The sequence below is a fragment of the Chelmon rostratus genome, chromosome 20 (assembly GCF_017976325.1).
Source record: "Chelmon rostratus isolate fCheRos1 chromosome 20, fCheRos1.pri, whole genome shotgun sequence".
Taxonomy (NCBI): domain Eukaryota; kingdom Metazoa; phylum Chordata; class Actinopteri; order Chaetodontiformes; family Chaetodontidae; genus Chelmon; species Chelmon rostratus.
Window position 1 is genome coordinate 14,085,054 of NC_055677.1, and position 20,881 is coordinate 14,105,934.

The 20,881-nt window shown below is 42.7% G+C and overlaps 1 protein-coding gene across 1 annotated transcript; it reads right to left on the reverse strand.

The window, feature by feature from the left end:
• Nucleotides 1–7,726: 7,726 nt before the first annotated feature.
• On the reverse strand, nucleotides 7,727–20,163 carry mtmr6 (myotubularin related protein 6). The gene is made up of 15 exons (XM_041961210.1): nucleotides 19,967–20,163; nucleotides 16,806–16,937; nucleotides 14,800–14,962; nucleotides 14,427–14,584; nucleotides 13,380–13,508; nucleotides 11,461–11,595; nucleotides 11,206–11,338; nucleotides 10,983–11,092; nucleotides 10,609–10,734; nucleotides 10,457–10,506; nucleotides 10,235–10,328; nucleotides 10,054–10,160; nucleotides 9,427–9,561; nucleotides 9,190–9,316; nucleotides 7,727–8,379 (listed from the first exon to the last, which is right to left on the reverse strand). Exons 1-15 carry the CDS (start codon nucleotides 19,988–19,990, stop codon nucleotides 8,023–8,025), a joined length of 1,980 nt encoding a protein of 659 aa, XP_041817144.1. The 5' UTR covers nucleotides 19,991–20,163; the 3' UTR covers nucleotides 7,727–8,022.
• Between the last annotated feature and the right edge of the window lie 718 nt (nucleotides 20,164–20,881).

The window sequence follows — 20,881 nt, forward strand, 5'->3', positions numbered from 1 at the left end:
TATCTTGCACTCTATCGCTCCCACTCTATCGTCTCCCTCGAGCTCTCTAGCTGCCTTTCTGTCCTCTCTCTCTCTGGCCACACATGCACTCACCCCCTCTCTCTCTCTCTCTCTCTCTCTCTCTCTCAGCACACCCTGCTGTCTGGTGCTCTTTCACTCCCACTCTGACTTGCTCTAACGCCTGCCTGCTGGTTTTCTCTCTCAGCCTCCCTCCCCTCCCTCTCTTTCTCTCTCTCTCTCTCTTTCTGTCTCTCAGAGGCATACACACACACACACACACACACACACATGCTGGGAGCTGGGAGCTGCTCCTTACTGTATCCATGGCAACTGGGTGGGCTAAGCAGCTTTCGTCAACGTTGGCGGGGCGCCAGTGTCTGTCCTCCACTCCCTCCCCCATCCTCCTCTTCCTCTACCTTCCCTGTCACCAGTGCACTGTTTGCTCTTTTCTTTTGACTGTTCATCAATTTGGAAGCCCTAAACACACTTCCTCCATCCCTGTGTGAGTGTTTGCAATCTCCATGTCTCTTTGTGCTTGGCAAATAGGTGGAGATGCACGCCAACTGATGAATTATGACAGATTAGAGGTTAATACGTATATGTTAGCTTTCCCAGTGATTCATGAGACAGAGTGGGATGGATAATTACACAGACTGCGTGCACACTTGTTTGGATTTGATGCTGTTTACATACGGCTGTGGAACATGGGTGATGACGGTGGCAAAGATCTAACAAGTGAATGACTACTTAATGGCACAGGTCTGACATCTGAATGCTTTAAATAATTTTTTAATACATGTGTCTTACTGTATAATCCTGCAAGGTGAGTCATATCAAAGCTTCATGCAAACGGTAGCTAGAGGTAGCTTTACAAATTTATCAGCATTACTTACTTCACCCAGCCCTGTGTGCGCGCGTGTGTGTGTGGGTCTGGAAAAGCTCAAAGTAAACAAACACGAGCGTGTCGGAAGCCTGAATTAGAGGACTCAAATACAAGACCTGCTGATCAACAACATGAGTGGGCTTAAGCCGGGATATGGATTTAGGAAAAGTATTTCATTGCTGTTGCACACACATGGACACACGTGCACACACTCAGCTCAGACATGACTCCAAGACAGTTTGGGCCAGACATATAGACCATATGGCCTCAAGCCCTCTTCCATATGGACGCACAGGACCAGGTGTCTGAGAGCTATGACAACACATCTAACTGTCATCCTATCAACCTAAGTGGTTGTGTGTGTGTGTGTGTGTGTGTGTGTGTGTGTGTGTGACCACTCATCTAATCAACAATACAGTCTTTCTTTTTAGATTAGCTATACTGTTAGCACTTACCTTGGCAACCAACAGAGTTTCTATTAGCATTTTGAACAATTAACTGTTCACTAACTGGAGGAAAACACTGTATAGACTTGTCGCCTTGTTGTTATTGGCCTATTCTGACTCCCTTAAACATATACAAGACATAAAATATGTGTAAAATGGTTCAAAGATGTACAGTGCGCTGATGAAACTGATGGTTATGTAAATGCACAAAGATGAACTCTGCATTCAATGAGGTATTGCAGCAAATGGAAAATAAGAAATCTCTCCTGTTGAGCCACTGTTTTGGAGGCATCTCTCCCAAAGTATGTCATCCTCGCCTGCAGCGGATTCACCCAGAGTTCCCCTTCTTTCGTGCTGAGCGTGATCCGCTGTGGGTGCTCTTTTTGCTGCCTATTCTCTCCTCCCAACCCCCCATGAATCTCCCTGATACCCCGACCCACTTACAAACCTCCTCTCCCCTCCTTCCTCCCCTCCCCTGCTCCTTTTCTCTCCCTCCTCCTCCTCCTCCTCCTCCTCAGTTGCTGTGGGCACAGGCTCTCCTCTTCCAGCCCAGTGCTATCAAACAATGTCTGCATTCATCCGCCTAAGGCAACACACACACACGCCCACAGATCCACAGACATGCTCACACCCACACAAACACATTTTGAGGGCTTCCCCAGAGTGAAGCACTGAAGCATGTCTTCCTCATGCTCTCCCCCAACAAGAAAAATAATCTGCCTGCTCAGCCCACATGTCAGTCACCCAGCCTGTCTGCTTGCCAGTCAGTCAGTCACCCAGTGTGCAGCTTTTCAGGTACATCAGACACTGAAGCTGAATGCCCTACAGACATCCTAGCAGGTCAGCTGGCTATCGGATGGACTTGAAGCTGACTCTGAGCAGCAGATGGCTGCCTGTGAGCGGAGACCGATGAGTGGGCTCAGTTATCACATGATGAGACAAAGGATTTTGAGTTCTTAGGGTGGAAATGCATATTGCAATGCCGCTTAAATCATTTCTACTGGAATGCAATATACGTATTTTCTGTAATCCAGGCCATTATTATAAATGTAGGAGCCTGTTGCAGCCTTCACAACAGTGTTGAACCAGGTTGGATTACAGGAGGGCAACAGGGTTTAGAGGATAATATGTATTTACTGCAAAAAAAAAAAAAGAACAAAGAGAGCATGCTTTGACATTAATTTTACATTTTACAGTGATATATTTAGAGGGAAATATCTTGCTAAACTATGACAAAATGAACATGTATAAAGAACTGTGGCTCCGTAAGCTTTCATTGATATTTCTGGGTGGTTTTATTCTCCTCTTAGCAAAATGCAACATGCGCTTTCTTCAGAGCCTAATGATCATTTCTCTCTTTGCTGTGAACGAGAAGGTTCACACATGCACACAAGCAACAGAGGAAGCACACACCCTATTATCTCTACACACACACACACACGCCCACCCTCTCTTCATCCCCCCATCTGTCTAAATAGGGTTCCCATTTCAGCCCCCTGAGTGAAGCTCAGCACTAAGTGGGACAGTTAGAGGGCATTTTCTCTCTCTGCTTCTCTTTCTCACTTGTTGTGTTTTCTAATAATATGGCTTCTTTGAGCGTGCATGCATGCATCGTGAGTGCATCCTCTGCATTGTGCCCGAATGCGGCCGGTGAATGTGCTTTTAAACTCTCCATGCTCTGCCAGCGAGGAGCCCCAGGATGCAAATATTGACGCTACTTTAAAAGCACATGGGTGTGTATGTGTGTATGGCAGAGGGACGGCGACAACAGACAGATGAGCATGCAACTTGATATCATGATAAGAAGGCAGAGACCTCCTGACAGGGTGACAGAGTGAACACTGGAACTTAGTTGCCTTCAAACTGAAACCACCTGTAACTTACCTGTTTTTGTTTATTTGTCAGTCTTTGGTATTAAAATAAAAGTGCTAGGCAACATTTTCCAGTCGTTTAGCTCCACTGCAGCCTCCTCTGAGTATGTCACTGTGTCTACATCATGTCCTTATCATCCAGCTTTAATTATATGACTAACATGAGATTGCCACTTGTGTCAATGGTGAATATGATGGTGCCTCAACAGTAATGATCTCTTCTTTGTTCAATCCACTTTACGCTCAGCAAAACCCTACATACTTATTTCAAGATAAATAGTCCAAGGGCAACCTACTCCCATCAAGACAAAAACTGCTTATCAGCCACTACAAACACATACTGCTTCTCTCGGCACCAGCTCTCCATCACCTTGTTTGCTTTGGAAATACAGTGACCGGGTTACTGCAGCAGGATAAAAACACTGAATGAAATCATAGAATTTTACACGCTCAAATCGAACAGTTGAGCAAAAGACTAGCTGTGTGATATTCCCTCGATTGTGCCTTAGACGGTGTTTACATGACCGATTCAATAGCGTGAGTTTTGCCTAAATGGGCCCATCAACACTGAATCACGCATGCTAATCAGTAGCCTACAGTACCGTCAGCTCCCGCCAAGAACTTGAACTAGCTGGGGTTCAACCAGAAGTGTAACATGCCTGAAGTGCCAAGCTTAAGTGCTGCAGCAGTCGCCTCTTAGACCAGTTTCAATCGAGATCAGGTGTGTGTGTGTGTGTGTGTGGAAATGTATGGCTCTATGGACATGAGCTATAAAATACATAATAGACATGCATATTTTAGTGTGAGTGCAATCTGACAGCACTATGATCAGTGCAAAACTATAGTATCCATACAGCAGGATCATATTTCAAACAAGACAGAGGTGTGGCCGCTTTCCACGGTTGGGCAGTTAGATTGCACAAACAAATCCAGCCTGTTCTGGCAGCGTTGTAAACGAGCAGATTACACACACACACACACACACACAAACACAACTCACGTTCATTATCTGCATGGTTATCATCACTAAGGGTCCTGTTGGTTGGGTTGTTTCAGGACAGAGGGTCTTCCAGCTCAAGATTAAACAGAGCTACAGTGTGTGTGTGTGTGTACAGTATTAAATCCCCAGGATTACCCCCTGCACTCTTTTGTTACTTTAGTAATCAGCAGGGAGTGTTACTATTATTAAGCTGTCTAAGCACAGACTCCGCCAACACTTTTACATTCCAAAGCCTGCAAACAATGTCACTGTGAGTATCTTTAACCTTTTACCTATAAGCCAACGAGCCTTCCCCCCATCTAATAAACCCATGCTACATAAATAAAATATGGTAAATTAAATAATGATAATCAGACTGAAACTCTAGATCTGCTATATGTATCCTCTGTACAGGTCACTGACCTTTATTCAGCAAACAATTCACTAATCATGCAATTAATGATGGCTCTGCTCCATTTATTGTAGGTGCACCAGTTCCAGAGTCCTGGTTTTATATGTTCTTGCTAATTACTGGCTCACAAGGACACGAAAATGGAACAGAGCCATCATAAACGTTGTTAATTGGTCCCACGAAAAAAGCTCTATCCTTACTCCATGTGCATGCCACACTCTCACACTCAATCATACGGCAATGTGCAACAGCAAAGAACACAACAAAGAAATGTGTCATGCGATTGAGAAATATAGTAATGACTTGTGTAAAGTGAGTAAATAGAGAGGTGCAGTTGCCAATTTCTAGAAATTAAAAATGCTACTGATATACTGTGGTTCTATGTTTCCAAGGCCTGCTCCAAAGAAATGCACCCCTACAGCATCCTATCAGTCTGATACACAAAAACAACTTTCTGCTAATGATTAATGTATGTTGATGATGCACTCTAAATGTGGGATGATGAAGGCATATAGGAGATTTTAGTCTGATGTCATACACACACATATAGGCTGCACGTGCACCATCTACATATAGAGTGCGTGCATGTGTACAGTATGCAATATTTATGTGGGCTTTCTGTGTGTGTGCAGACGTTTTGCATGAGTGCAGGACGTGTTTATGTTGACTGTGAGTAGAGCATTCCCTCCTTGTCCTCAGGAGTGTTCTCCCCGCATGGCGTGCAGTACTCATCTGAATGATTCAGGGCCCTGGGACAGCCCTCGGCAGCTTGTCTCTGGAAGAGGCCTCTCAATGTTTCATGTGAGGTGACATGCACAAGTAGGCTACAGGAAGACAGTGGTGACACTGTGTTAGAGGCGTGTTAAAGGCAGGGTGAGTCATTCTGGAGAGAGATGGTCGATTTTACATCTCCTCGTGGTCTGCAAGCTGCCGTTCTGCGTGTGAGATGAAGAAAAATCTGCTTACACAAACCTTGATCTGCAAATGGGAAGAAAATAAAGTGGTTGGACTGAGCTACACAACACCATTCCAGCCAATCAGCAACAGGTGGCATTCGTGCTCATGCATAGGACAATGGGAAGGGGAGGGGAAGTGGATGGAGTGAGAGGGGGAGGTAAATCTGGCATGCCAATGTGGAATCGCATTGAGAAGGAGGGGAGGTGGTGATATGAACAAGCTTTCTCCAGAATGTCTCACTGCACCTTTAACCTGACTTACCACATTCCAAAAAGAGAGCTTGTGCCAATTGTAGCTGCAACTACTAAAGCAAATCTATTAAATAAATACTCTAACTTGCTAGTAGCTAGAATAAACATAATAAAGCCTCTTAAGCACATGGCATTCATTCAACAAGTGCATATAAAAGACAGATCGCCTTAAAAGGAAGTTGAATAGAAAAAGATAAAAAGCTGTGAGAGAATGAGAGAGGTAACAGATGAGTGAAAAATGTGTGGGTATTCAGTGCTCCTTTTTTCTCTTCATGTAATGTGTATTGAGCTTTGGAGAAAGCTGACACTGCCAGCCTATCTTTATTCCAAGTTGCTGCTGCTGCTGCTCATAGACACTGGTTCCACTGACGCCAGTGGTCACTTTGTCTGACTGCTGTGTGAACACACAAAACTCCATTTATTTCTACAGCGTGTGAGGAGCGTGAAAAGAGCGGCATCTAAGGAGGAAGCAGTTCACTGCCAACGCTGCCAGCACAAATTCCATAAAGTATTTAAAGGCATGGGGCTGGATGAAGCACAGCAGAGTGAACAGCGGCTGGTGTTGTAAAGTTGTGCTTTGTTTTTTTTGAGTCCCATGCAAAGTACCGCACAATGGAAATATATGAAAATGATCAGGAATCTGCAGAGGCACACGTGTCACACAACCACTCTGTATGCGCTGACACTCTGCAGGTTTGACATCTTGTTTTTCTGTAGCAATCTGATTGAGTTCGATGTTTGCTTGTATAGTAACTCCAATCCAATGAAGATCAAATCCTTTCTGAGCTCTAATAAGAAGCAAAGTTACAACCTCAGTCTGGAGCTATTAACACAGAGTTGCTATGGTTTCAACAAATAAAATCTGAGCCAAAAAACACAATCTGGCTCAAAAACAGACATTAAGTTCTGGCCTAATTTCACATGCCACATCCCTGTGGAAGTAAGCCCACAGCAACTCATTTAAAATAAGTGTGTATAAAAATGCACCAACAAAAAGAAACATTTTATTTTAACCCAAAAAACTCTTTTCTAAAACGATAGTTAATGAAGATAGAAATATTATATATATATATATTATTATATATAATAAAGTATTTCAACACCCAGTATTAGCAGCAACAACATAGTAAATTCTATTTGGTTCTGTCCAGCAACACAGTCTGATGTAATTCCTGTGAACTTTTGTTGATGTTCCAGACTTGTGAAGGAGAATTTAAGATAAATCCTGGAAAGTTCATATTATTTTGTGAAATCATATAGTCCAATACCCTTTAAAAATGTGCATCAGTTATGTCTTGCATTTGACAGTACAAACAGACCCAGTGACTTGAGACCGGCATGACCCCGGTGTATTTGTGACACTGACCCCTGATCAGGGAACAAGAAGTCATTGACACGGCGGACAGACATGACCAATAGGATTTGGGATCAATGCGCATTAGTAAATCAGATTATCTGATCAATGTGAGATGTAAAATAGGATTAAATGATCAATGAAGGCCACAGTTGACAGCTGAACCTTCTCAGGGTCTGAACATCACAGTCCATTTTTTGATAGACGCAGTAATGGTAAAATAAGCGGGATGACCAGTGATTGCTTCAAAAAGAAAAGTGCACTTAGTCAGACCCAGTTAGTAGTGCAGCCAAACTTTGGTTCAGCGTAATTTCCAGAGCGAGATTATCTTTAACCATGTACAAATAGATTTTTTCCATCAGTCCCACTGAGCAAAATCAGCTCAGGTCACAAACAGCATTCAGATTAGGCTGGACTGAAGCCTTTGGATGAGATGAAATATTTCTGGTGCCAGAAAATGTGATTTTCTGTTGGTTTTCATGATGAGAAATATTTGCCATGAACATCACGGCCATTGGTTTTAAAAATGGAGTGAGTAAAACCGAACAAACTGGAAGACTCACATTTGTTTTGGATGAATTTATTCTCTTATTCGATTCATTAATTCTTTATAGTGCTTTTCGACATTCATAAAAAACAAGCTTTTTTTCCTATAGGTGCAGTATATGACATATTAATGAGGCTTTCCACTGAGATTTAGACTATACAGACACACAACTTCATCCACTTGGCCCATTCAGGACCATTGCGTAATCAGCACGTTATCACACACAGGACGACAGCTTCCCCTTGACACGCACACTCTTTCGGTACGCCCTCTCACTCAGTCACGCCTGTCCCTCAGTATCCCACAATCCCCCTGTTTGGTCTCAGCAGGTCATGCGCGCCACTCCAAACTCCAGACTGACAACAGCTGGCTCCTCTTTGGCCAACTCGCTGTTGTATGTCCCTTCCAGCTCTCCGTAGCTCTGCTTCCTGCTCTCGGTGCCGCTGCTGCCCTCTACTGTCCGCTCCGTGTCGGTGCTCTCCGTGGCCTCCTCGCCCACCTCCTCCTGCTCGTCGTCCTCCTCCTGTCGCTGCACTTCTTTGTGGCTGATGGGCGCCCCCAGAATGAGGGAGTCTGGACGTGGCGGCAGGGTGTTGGAGTTGGACCGCTGATCTCTGGTGGGAGGAGGTGCAGGGGGGTCAGAGGTCGCGATGGGAGTCACACCAAGCTGGTGGAGCCGCTGTACAGAGAGCGAGAGACAACACAGACAACAATGTTTTCACTCAAAAATTATGAAATATGAACAATCCATATTTTTAATCATGGTTTTTAAGTGTGGGAAATACCATATGCTCTAAATATGACGACTCTTTGAGGTTAATATTAACAGTGTAAATGCTAGAAGGGTACAATATGTGTATTCTAAGACGACACTGTAGGATTTTATGTGCATCCGCTAAAAGTTTTTTGGAAAGTAAAAGTACGGTAATGGAGAACAGTAATTATTCTATTTCAAGACAACTGTATTCATCACGACAAGATAATTACTGTGTTATCTCAAAACAATGATGGTCTTTTTTCCCCAAACATTTGTTTCCTTGATATCACGAGGAAAAAAACTTTGTTATCCAAACAAAGATAATTGACTCTGGATAATGAGATTTTTAAAAATTGCAACATGGCCGCTCCTGGCTTATGCAGAGAGGGGATTTAAAAAAAAAAAAAAAAAAAAAAGCTAAGACAGCAGTGTTTATATCCAAACTAGATGTATAAAACACTCATTTGCCAGCTCATTAGGTTCACCGAGCTACAGCCCTGCAATTACTGTTACCTTCATGAAAGCTATAATGCTCAGTTTGTGTTTAAACTGTTAGTGAGGTGTGGAATCAACTGTGTGATCATCCTGGAGGATGTAGTTTGTGGAGCTGTTGAACAGTATTGTGTTTTACTGTTTCTATTAGTTTGTCCACCCCATTTATATCAGTGAGGCAGGCCTAAATTCAGTGTCCTGACTTTGCTCTGCAGAGAGAATCAGTGCGTGTCGACTCACGCTCTCCAGTGCTTGCAGTGAGCTCTCTGCCTTGCGGCTGTTCTCTCTCAGCGTCAGGATGGTTTTGAGGATAGACTGACGTGGGTGCATGGACCGATCAAACTGGTGATACATGTTCCTCCAGAACCTTGGAAACACAAGTGACACAAAGGCACAGATAAGATTAATGGAGATAATTAATTTATGGCGCTATTAAATATGTCCCGACAGCAGGGAGGCGAGGAAGGCCGTACTGACTTGAAATTGTAGGGCAGGGTGGAAGGCGCCAGCACAGGATGCGCTTCAGAGTACGCGGGGCTGTAGAACGGATTCATGTAGTTCTGTTTATCGCTCATTAGAAATGCCCACAGCGAGTGAGTCCGCTCTCTCAGCCTGGAATACAAAACAGACGTCAGAGAAAGGTATACAACAGTCCAAAGGGGCGATTAGGTCTTCATGTCTCTTTGAAATAGAGGGCTCACAATGTCTTCTTCATATCATGCTTTATTGACTTTAATTATTGCTTCAAGTTTATTTTAAATGAAATACAGTCAGGACAAGTAAAAGCATTGTTTGCAACCCTTTCTTAGCTGGAATATTAAGACACATGTATGGCTATACGTTTTTTGTTATCAAAACACCCTTATGTGGTTGAGAAATGACTGTTGTGCTCAAGTAACCTTTGATTGTCCTGAAAGCACACACATACGCAAGAGATTTCCAGTTGTTGTTGTGGGGACCTTTCAATCAAGTTAATCCACTGGGTCTTAACTTCCTCGGATGGTGAGAGTAGATGAAGACTTCTGTGTTGGTTCTTGCAGCCAACAACAGAGAAACAACACAAACGTGTGTGTGTGTGTGTGCGTGCGTGTTTGCTGGACTCACTGCAGCTCCTCTCTCTGCCTCTGATTGTTGCCAAGGAAGTTTCCATATTGGCAGGAATGGACGTGTTCATGAATCTGCAGCAGGAACCACTCGCTGAACTCAAACGCCTAAGGAGAGGGTCATCATTAAATAAAAGCAATAAGACACATAGGTCTGTGTAAATGCAGTACACCTCTCACACCTGTGGGAACTGCTCTGTCAACTGCCAGACACACTCCAGGAACTGAGTGAAGATAGGAGACACCTCCTTTGGATCCCCGTCCAACTGGTCACACCTAGATGTACACAGTTCAAATAACAGTCACATCGTGATTATTGAAGGACAAACTAAGCAGTATAGATCCAGCAATGCAGTCATTAAATATAAGTCTAACACTGCCTAAATCTCTAGTGGAAACCTCACCTGTCAGCAAACTTGTGGCCAAAGGAGATCCAGTCTTTCTCTATCAGCACCTGGAAGACAAACATTCAACAGAAGAGGAAGTTAATATTCTTATCAGCTCTTTAGTCCTTCTTTTGACTAGTGAACAAACTGCAAGTGTTTGTGGATGGTACCATGAAGCCCTTGATGGTGCGGTAGTAAGGGTCCATGAGCAGCGCGCCCAGTGAGCAGACCTGGGCTGTTCTGTCCCAGCCGTCTGAACAATGAACCAGCACACTGGCTCCTTCCACCACCACCGCCTGGGGTCAAGAGTGAAAAAAGACAGCAGAGGATTGAGAGAACTGAAGCAGTGATTGACAGTCCAGTGTCTATGATGGACTAGAGGAGATGGGCCAGTGATGGGCACTGAGGTTTGGGTTCAAGACGAACAGTTAAGATTTAAAGAAGTGGGAAATGGTGATAAAAAGTCTAATTATCCTATAATGTGCAATTAAATGTTTTTTCAAAGAAACAAAAATCAAGGAGCAGGAAAGGTAAAATGTTTTACCTTGGTGAGAAAGATAGCTGCGTCTACGACAGCTTTGATATGCCGCAGCCAGCCACTGCTCTCCAGGCCAACCAGGTAGTCACCCATAGAAAGAGACCGAGTCCCAATCACTGAGACACCCACACGAAGACAGAAAGTCATTTTAGAGGAACCATTTACTGAATACAATGAAAAGATGTATGGTTTGTATGTGTGCCGCTGTGTGCAGCAACATGTTTTTAACCTTCTAACAGTTTCTGCAGGCTGGTCCTCATTACGTGGATGTTTTCAATGCCAACAAACTGGAAGCGGATGTTGGAGTAGTTGTCCTCGTTCTCATAGCCTTTACCTGCCGCCCGATTAGCCAGCGCGTTCAGCTGCGGGACAGAGAAAACAGATAAAATCTAAATAATTGGAATTCTTGTGCAAACACTGCTCTCAAACTGTGTTTATATAGTGGTGAACCCATTTGCACACATAGCACAATCTATGCCGCTACCTTTGGCCTGGTGTCCATGACATAGACGAATCGGCTGTTGTGATTGGCCTTGCTGATGGCCTGCAGCATGCTCTCGTCTTCTAAGCATCGCGCACTGAACCCAGAGAGAGGCTGACTGCATCGACACACCGCCGCCTGTCGGGGTGAACAGAGTGTTACGATCAGAACAAGGACAGTAACAAACTAGAACTGCCGTGCTGCAGCCGGTTGCCTGTGTCGACCAATCAAATCGCAGTTTACATCCATGTCTTTCCAGACTCATGTAGGACATGCAGTGAAGACTTTGAAGGATTTAATTAAAGGTATTAAGTTATCAAAATATTGACATGTATGATTCCAGTCAATAATTTCCAGTGAGAAACATGCTCTCACCATGACTCATAGAGAGCTTCATCACATGGTGCATGGTGACAGTTTTTTCAAGTTGCTTTTTTGTGTCGTCTCACAAAGCCAGACTTACTGTTATCTCCACAATCCATACTGCAACACAAGCTACTGAGCAGACAAGCCCTGTGGTACACTGACTGCTGCACTTCTACACTTTGGGTTCATTGTCTAACTCTGAGAATGAATCACGTTACATTAACTAATGATCCCACATTGTGGATCAGGTTACTCCTTCCATGTGGATGTGGGCCAATACCTTATTTTCAACCCCACATCACTTTAAGATATGTTCCCTTACATTGTTTTGCATGGAGTATCCCGACACCATGTAAAGCAAAAAACAAAAACACCATGATAGAAATTTTAGACCACATCGCCCACCGCTAACCTACAGTGTTATAAAATGTGTTTTATTCCATTTATGTTTAGTAGAGCCTGATGACGGCAATGTCTGTTCATCAGTTCTGACACTTTGGAAGAAGATACCTTCCTACTGTCCAGATTTCCCTGATATTTCATGGGACAAGAAAATTATTGCTTATAATGTTGATTCTCTCAGCTTTCAGCTGTCGCCGATGCAGAGGCATGAAAATACAAAATACTGAATTATCAACTAAAACTGCAACATCTGACACCTTTCATGGTGTCCCTCTATAGCTCACCTGTAATCTAACAACTACAGCCCCCATGAGTTTGACAAAGCTGAACAACATAATTGTTTAATCTTTATCAAACTGACAAGGAGTTCAAATTTCAAGAGCTATTTATTCGACATTTTACTTTCACTTTCAATTATGAACAGAAAACACTCGTATCGGTGTTCGAGCTTTCCAGTCCTTAATGGATAATTGATAATGACTCAGCACAGTATGTACTGTTAGTTCAGTATGTGTTAAAAGCACAATGACTAAATGCGGAGTGCAGCGATGTCTGTTCATGAGTCCCGCTTACATTTCCGAATTTTCTAGGTATCTAGACAACTACAGTCCAGATTTCCCTGAAATTTCATGGGATAAGACTATTATTGCGAATGATGTTGGCGATCCTCTGAGCTTTCATCTATCACCACTTAGAGGTCAAAATTTCCATCTGTACACAGGAAACATTCAAATCTAATGGCCAGATTTCCATCCACTTAAACAAATCCTCTGGCCTTTCCTCTAGCACCATCTTGTGGAAAACAGTTAAGCTTAACTTTTTTTAAAATATACTACAATTATTTATAATTTGTTTGTGCCTTTTTTGCTGTGGGTGTAATGTCAAGTACAAGTTCGCGGCACAAACTGAGGTCTACTAAATGGGCTGCAGACTTCCAGTCTTTTGTTTTTACTGAACACTTTTCAAAAAGCGACTAAAGAGTGTACAGTTCAAACGCACTCCGCTTTTAAATGTAGTGATTGAAGAGAAATTCATTTTGAAAACTTGTACACTATTACACCTTTAATAAGGATAACCATAAGGATGCTTTAAACAGCACTGTAAAAACATTTGTCCTCATGCTGTATGCAGGTAATAACACTTCATTACCGTACCTTCTTTTCTTGGTAGAAGTACGTAAGCACAGGAAAGCGTCCTTTGCTTCTGAACTTGGAACTCCCCACAATGATGGGCTTACTGGCTGTGATGGGAACATACAGGTCTCGTGGATATGTCTCACACACCTGCAAAACCAAACACAAAACACACTGTGAGCATCAGTGATCACTCATTGAAGTCTGTGTCACTTTTCGTTGAATATTTTATTTTGGAATGAAGTTCCGCTTGTCTGTTAAACTACAGGTTGGAGGTAATATTAAACACTGGAGATAACTGTGAAGCTCCACTGCCCTCTTCCACGTGTTTCAGGTTTTAATAATGTGTGGCAGACCAACTGGTTTCTCCAATACACTGTCTTAACTAATTTCTAACTAAAGTGACACCACACCCTCAGTCATAACCAGATCCCTAGCTTCATACTTGATCAGGCAAGCCAGGACAATGTTGTGTAATGCAAAGGATTACTAAGTGTCAAAAAACAAGCATACCACATGCATGGCTTTGGTGCTCATTAATCACGTAACATCAACAAACTGCGGACTCCTTTTTTTCTTTGTGGCAGGTTGTGTTTATGGCATGCCGAGACAGTGCCAAAGTTCAACAACAGTCAGCAAGTCCTGCTTTAACTGTGCAGAGTGCTCACCGACTACCATTTGGAAGCATCTTCTTTTTTCTGATTTTACTCTTCGTCTTTGCTTTGATTGCTTCCTGTGGTTGGATGATACATCCTTCCCATTGCCAAACCCCTGGAAATAATCTGTGGTGTTCATGCATTTTGTCCTGATTTTGGGGGACGTCAGACTTATACAAAAAGGTGTATTATTAAATAAAAGTCTGGTCTTCTCCAGATTTAAGAAGAAACACCATGAAACTGTGCTTCACCTTGTCAACACTTAAGAAGCAGTTAAAACTGCAGCATCAGACGTAACAAAGAAGTACCAGAAAGTGACAGAAGACCCTCCTCTCAAGGAATCCCCTCGAGCAGTGTTCTCAATTTGGCACTTCAGACGGAGAACACTTAAAAGACAGAGCCAACTGTCTACCTTGTATTCTCTGTTGACGTCGGTGAGCTGCCATTGGTCGCAGGGGACGCCCATCCTCTCAAACTCCGCCCCCAGGTCGATGAGCTGCCACCCTTCCTCTCTCTGTTGGTCGTTCTGTTTGGGGTTGTAGGAAAATGCATAGAGCTCCTCATAGGATACTGCACACAGGAAGGAGAAAGAGCTCAACAAATCACAAAGTTATACGAAGACACTGTGTGTGTTTGTAAATGTATTGATTACATGTGTGTGTAAATGAGCACATTTATGGTAAGAATGAGAGAAAAGAGGAGGGGGGGGAGAACTGAGAGGGCACAGGTGTGAACGGACGGGTGAAAACTCAGATCCTGACACAGACGGACGCACTGAAACCCACCAGGCCGGAGCAGACGCAGCAGCGAGCTGTAAATGTCGTGGCAATCTCTTTCTCTCTGTACCACAAAATGAACCACCCTGAAGTTGCGACACTGGATGACCAGAGGGCAACCTGTGGTGGTGAGGGAGAGCTTCTCCACAGACGCTATGTGGTGATGCAAAATCTGCAGAGGAGGGGAGAAGTGAAGGAGAGTGTTTCAGATCCTGTTTAAAGATTTAGATCTATCTAAAATGGCACAATCATATATTCTGATATATATGGCACTGAATCACCTGCAGCACAGATACATATGGCTAATGAAGAGAATCTCACAGCATGTTCATAATCTTTGTGAAGGCTAGAGGAAGGCTGTATGCCTACTGTAGCAATTCAAACTCCCAATAAAGATCTGTAGTAAATAAGAATGAAGAATAAATAAGATTCACTATTTCTGAAAGACGTGGAAGGATTTCATAGAGACGTATATTGAGATAAGGAAAGTCCACGTCACGAATTATTCATAAATTACTTTAACACAACATAGAGAGGGCAAGAAGGACAAATGCAGCACATCAACATATTCAATGAGGCAGAATTCCACAGGGATTCCAATCATCAGAAATCATAAAGATGCACATACATCAGCATTGGTAATGACCAGAGAAACACCCTGTCAGGAAACTGACACACACACACACACCAACTGAAATGACCAGCTGTTGAGACAGACAGTCACTCCATTGCTGTTTAATATTTTATGAGGCACAAAAAGTCTAACAAACAGGCATCTGCACACAAACAGAACCGAATGCACAACAAAGCAGTGGATGGTACGACTGCAGGCTCCAGAATAAGCACAAAAACAAAGAGGAAAAGTCAATGTTCCATTTTCTCAGCACATAGAGCAGGAAGGATGGTGGGGAGGTGGTCCTGACCCGGAATCTGCTGCACAAAGCATTTTAAACCACGCCAGCATTTCCACTATGCAGACTAGTCACTGTGGCTAGCTAAATCCTGGAGTACTATTTTTATTACATCACATAATAGCATACAAAGAGTAGAGCGCTACTATACATACAGATAGATAATATACTGTTCAACCAAGTGTGCAAAATGTGATCAAGACTCTGTAGAAACCACCAAAAAAGCTGGTCAAAACATTTGAAAGTATTATCACAAATCACAATATTAATAATACCATTTTGCCATATTATAAAAAAACTCAGTGTTGAAATTGCATTACATGAGACTAAATTTATATCACATCCAAAGAATTAGAATGACTACTCTTTGTTCATGACAACAGTAGTTGCCACTGCAACATTAAAAAGAGGTGACAATCAGCAAATCAGGATGCCCTACAGACTGTTGCTGCCGGATATCAACAACCCAGTTCTCAGCGCTATAACAGTAATCCTCTTTCAGGTGGAGGCACAAAACACACACACATACACACCTCACGTGCATGCACAACTAAACAGAGAGCTTGCTAGTATATAATGAGGGTTTTCAACCTCTCCCCTACTTCCTCCACACACACACAAGCTTGCACATTCTCCTCTTCTGCCCAACACACACACACACAAAGACAATTATGTTGCACACTTCCTTGCAGTCGTGGATGTGGTGATGTCTCTTTTGTGTGATTGCTGAGAAGTGACACCGGAATTACACTGACGCTCCATCAAGTGTGGATCGGCAATAATTTTGCAAGAAGAAAATCCCATATTGCAGACTAATGAAAGTTAGTTAGGCTAAAAACAATAACATCAAATGAGCATCCTGAATTACTCACAGTAATTAACAATAATTGTAACTGTGTCATCGCTCCACTGTAGAAATCCTCCCATTCGGCATCAGACCTGATATACAACACTCAGCATTGTAGGTTTTAACAACGTACTTCATCTGTTCTCAGCAAAAGAAATTGGTGCGACTATTGTGGTTGCATCCATGCAGCGATATACTTAGTGAAGCTGTGAATGACACCTGTAACACAGACAGGATGCACCGCTGAAACCACTCACCCAGATCTCCTGTCCAGCAGATGTTGAGTTGTTAGAGTTGCTCTCCACAAAGATGAGATGTGTTGCTGTGAGGTACAGTGTGCCATTTGTGGATTTGTTGCTGAAGCGATCCAACAGTCGCACCTGCTCCACCTGCAAACACACACACACAGACAGACAAGCACACACACACACACACACAAAAGATAACAGCATTACTCAGTAGTAAGATAGCAGGTGGGTGTAAAGTTAATTTCTTCTGCTGGGTGTAAAGTATACAGGATACACTGAAAAGAGGGAACAGCGGATCTTGCTAACAGGAACGACACCTGTCACAAAAAATCTGTAAGTGGCACTGGCTCCATCTGGCACACCACCTAATCCTGACCACCTGGGCCTCATTTCCAGCTGCCAGTTCAATTAGAATTAGTCAAATGATTTCAGGATATGGGAAGAATTTCTAAACACAGCATTGGTATATGGCGTTCATTTTTTTCTGTTTTTGTGTTCCCTGTTACTGTAAATGTATTCTGCAACCCCGATTCCGAAAAGGTTTGGATGCTGTGTGATATTCTGCTGATCCTTTTTGGTACTCAACTGAAAACAGTACAAAGACAATATATTTAATGTTTGACCTCATCAACTTCATTGATTTTTGGAAATGTATGCTTATTGTCAATTAGATGCAGCGACACCTTTCAAACAGGTCGAGACAGGAGCAACAACAGACTGGGAAAGTTGTGGAACGCTCCAAAAACACCTGTTTGGAGCATTCCACAGGTAAACAGGTTGATTGGTGACAGGTATTGACAGGTGATAGCATCATGATTGGGTATGAAAGGAGCACCCTGGAAAGACTCAGTCGCTCACGAGCAAGGATGGAGCGAGGTTCTGAATCAGGGTTGTAATATACTGCTGAGGTGTAGTCTCGCAGTGTTCTTCCACTGCGACCTCCATACACTCTTTCATGCACATATGCACACACACTGTAGATGCTCACAGTAGAACATTTACTCAAGTCACACATTTTCACACAGGAAGAAGGTCGTGGTCCACTAGTGAACAGCAACAACAGGTTTTAAAACCTCTGGTGGTATCATAACCCCATTAAATCAGGTTTGACAGAAAACCTTCAGTCCAGGATAAAAGGACTTCATTAATGTTTGCATACTGTCTACTACACTTTTCTAAGTATAACTAAAAATGCATTACAGGCCTTAACAAGACCTTTCCTAACATGACAAGCATATACTCTAAGACACTGTATGAAAATACTGTTGAAGGACTTTGTGTCGGCTGTAACCATGACACACAAAATACATGTACAGCCTTGAGTGTTGCTTTCCCATCAAATCTTATTTTAGCACTAAAATCCATTAGAATAAGAGTTCTCATAAAAAACAAACAAACAAAAAAATCTGCTGATTGTTACTACACCGTGGCCAAAAGGCTACCGGACCGTTGGATTTGGACTGTCTGCTGCTGTCGCTGCTGAATGTCCAAATCCATGATTCATCACGCTAGCGGTTCTCTTGTTGACTCAGACTTCCTCTCCTTGGTTTCCGTTTTCCTGTCGTTCTCAGATATGATGAAATGATTGTCTCCAAGCAACCAGCAGGACACAGCTTTGTCACGGAGACACTTTTTAGCACATACTGAAAGTCAGTGGTGTGTGTGTTGATGAGTGAGTTAATCTCATAAGGACGCAGACTATGTTTGACTAATGACTAATGTTTAGATTAGAACAATGCAATCTAAGATATGCACATAGAACATCAATTGCATGCTGTTTCATGAGCAAACCACAGAGTTATTTCAACTAAGAAACAATAACAAAGAGTATCACTCGACAAAATGCTCTTGCAGCAGTATATATACAGTAGTAGCAGGGTTTTTCTTTCCAATAAAGTAAAAAGACACGTATGTTTGCATTTCTGGAAAGCCTTCCTCTGCTGTTTCATTCAAGCAAACACCCGTAAGCGCTTGAAACAATGGGGCCACACCCAGTGAGTCTGCGTGGCATCACACACACCTGATCCTCAGCGTACCCTTATTCCCGAGGTAATGTACCGTACAATTGTCCCGGATGCTCGGAAATTAGGTCGCACTCTTTCAACACGATGGAAAAAGCTCACCTTTCAGCACACAAAGCCTTGCAAACACACATTGGAAAACAGAGCAGCTGTAGGCCTAACGCATGTCTTACGGCTTATGTGGGTTTGTGTGAAGGAAAAGCCACCCGAACTATCCACAGCGCAGTCCACAAGTATTTGCACGGTGACAGTTTGTGGGTGTGTTGCCTTTGCACTCCAGCATGCTGGATTTGAAATTAACAGTGACTATGTGGGTGCTGCCTGCATCTCAACACTGCAGCCCTTTTAACATATAAAGGCACAAATTTATGGGACAAAATGCAATTTTACCATTTCACATAACATATTAGTCATCGCATTTAACATCTAGTGGAAACTTACTAAATCTACAGCCCATAGACATCACAGGCCACTCAATGTTTTCCTGTACTGCAGCAATGTGCAGTTCTTGTTTTTTTGGGGGGGGTTTGGCTTTAGTTTATTCTTCAGCAAGTAATTTAGAGGTCATGTGATTATCTTGGCCAGTCAAAAACAGTCCACTGTTTGACGTATTGTTTTGGCTGTACGTTTACTGTCCAGATGATAAAACTGTGAGACTACACAGTTAATGAAACAGAGACTGTCAGTCTGGGTGTGAACATCGTCACACTTTCAGACACCCGACCAGTGCTGCAACCGAGCGGTCCATCAGTGTGCCATTATACTCGAATGCATCTTGGGTTTCTCCTTGTGGTGTTGTACCACACTAGATGCACTGGCTGGCTGGATAGTGTAATGTTAATTCAATCAATAAAAGGGTGTGCAGGCCAGGTAGTAACGTTAGCATTGCAGAGAGGAAGCCCGACTATCTGCTGCACGGGAAAAACAAACAGCTCACTGATGCTCATCACGTCTGACACTTCAAGCTGCTGCCGGCGACACCTGCTAGTCATCGTGCTGTTAAGAGTGGCACACACACATTCAATCTAAACATCGATATCCGGCATACGTTACCACGCTCAAGCATTACACAAATCCTAACAAGACAGGCCGAGCTGCTGACTGTATCCCATCCATTTGTAATTAGCTTGAAATGTTAGCTGACGCTACCTTTGGCGTTCGGATATGCTCCATTTCACCGAGTCGAAACAGCTGTCAGCGACTGTAAAGCTTCAAACGACGCCTTCCGCAGATAACTGAGTCATTGATAATTAGACGACCTAAACTGCTGCATAAGCCGCCTTTACTTTGTTAGAGGCATACGATATGTGTTTATTGTCAATTATTTCACTCCTGCATCCGCATAAAGATCATGGCAAAAACGTCAACACTTACGGTGTGGGATTGCCGAAGTAAAAGCACGAGTTGTAGGTATGGTTGCAGCATAATAAGGGTTTATTTATCCCACTTACTGTGAATTGTGTATGTATTAGTAATTCATTTGTTTTGTATTGGCCATATAGGAAGCAACACAGTCATGAGGGAGCGAAGTTGGCCAGTATTACAAAGCACTTTTAAAAGGTTTTTGCAATAGCACTAATAGTGTTGCAGACAGGGACAATTAGATAAATGTTTAAATTGGAAAAATTGCTGATTGTAAATGTGTTGTTAGACACAATAATGTAAATTATGGTATATTTGCAGTACAAACTCAGTAATTTTTTTGTATGCAACGTAAAACAAAATGAGAATGGGTAAATGCAAATTATGAAAAAATTGAAATAATTTGCAAATAAAAGGTAGCTCCCTTTTATTTGCAAATGCAGAAGATGGCAAGTGGCATGAAGTGACAAAAAATAAAGATAAGGAGTCTGTTCAGATAGTGTTTGTACACAATTTTACTTGAGTTTTGCCTGACGCATCTGTCATATTAAAACCCCCTCAAATGGCGTCTTTTATTTTGAAATCTCGGCCGGATTCAATTTGGGGTCTTTTGGTATTGACGATTTTTGCAACGTCCGTAAGAACCAAAGTTTTTACCTTGCGCATGTGTGAAAGTGTGAACATCACGCGACACAAAACGGT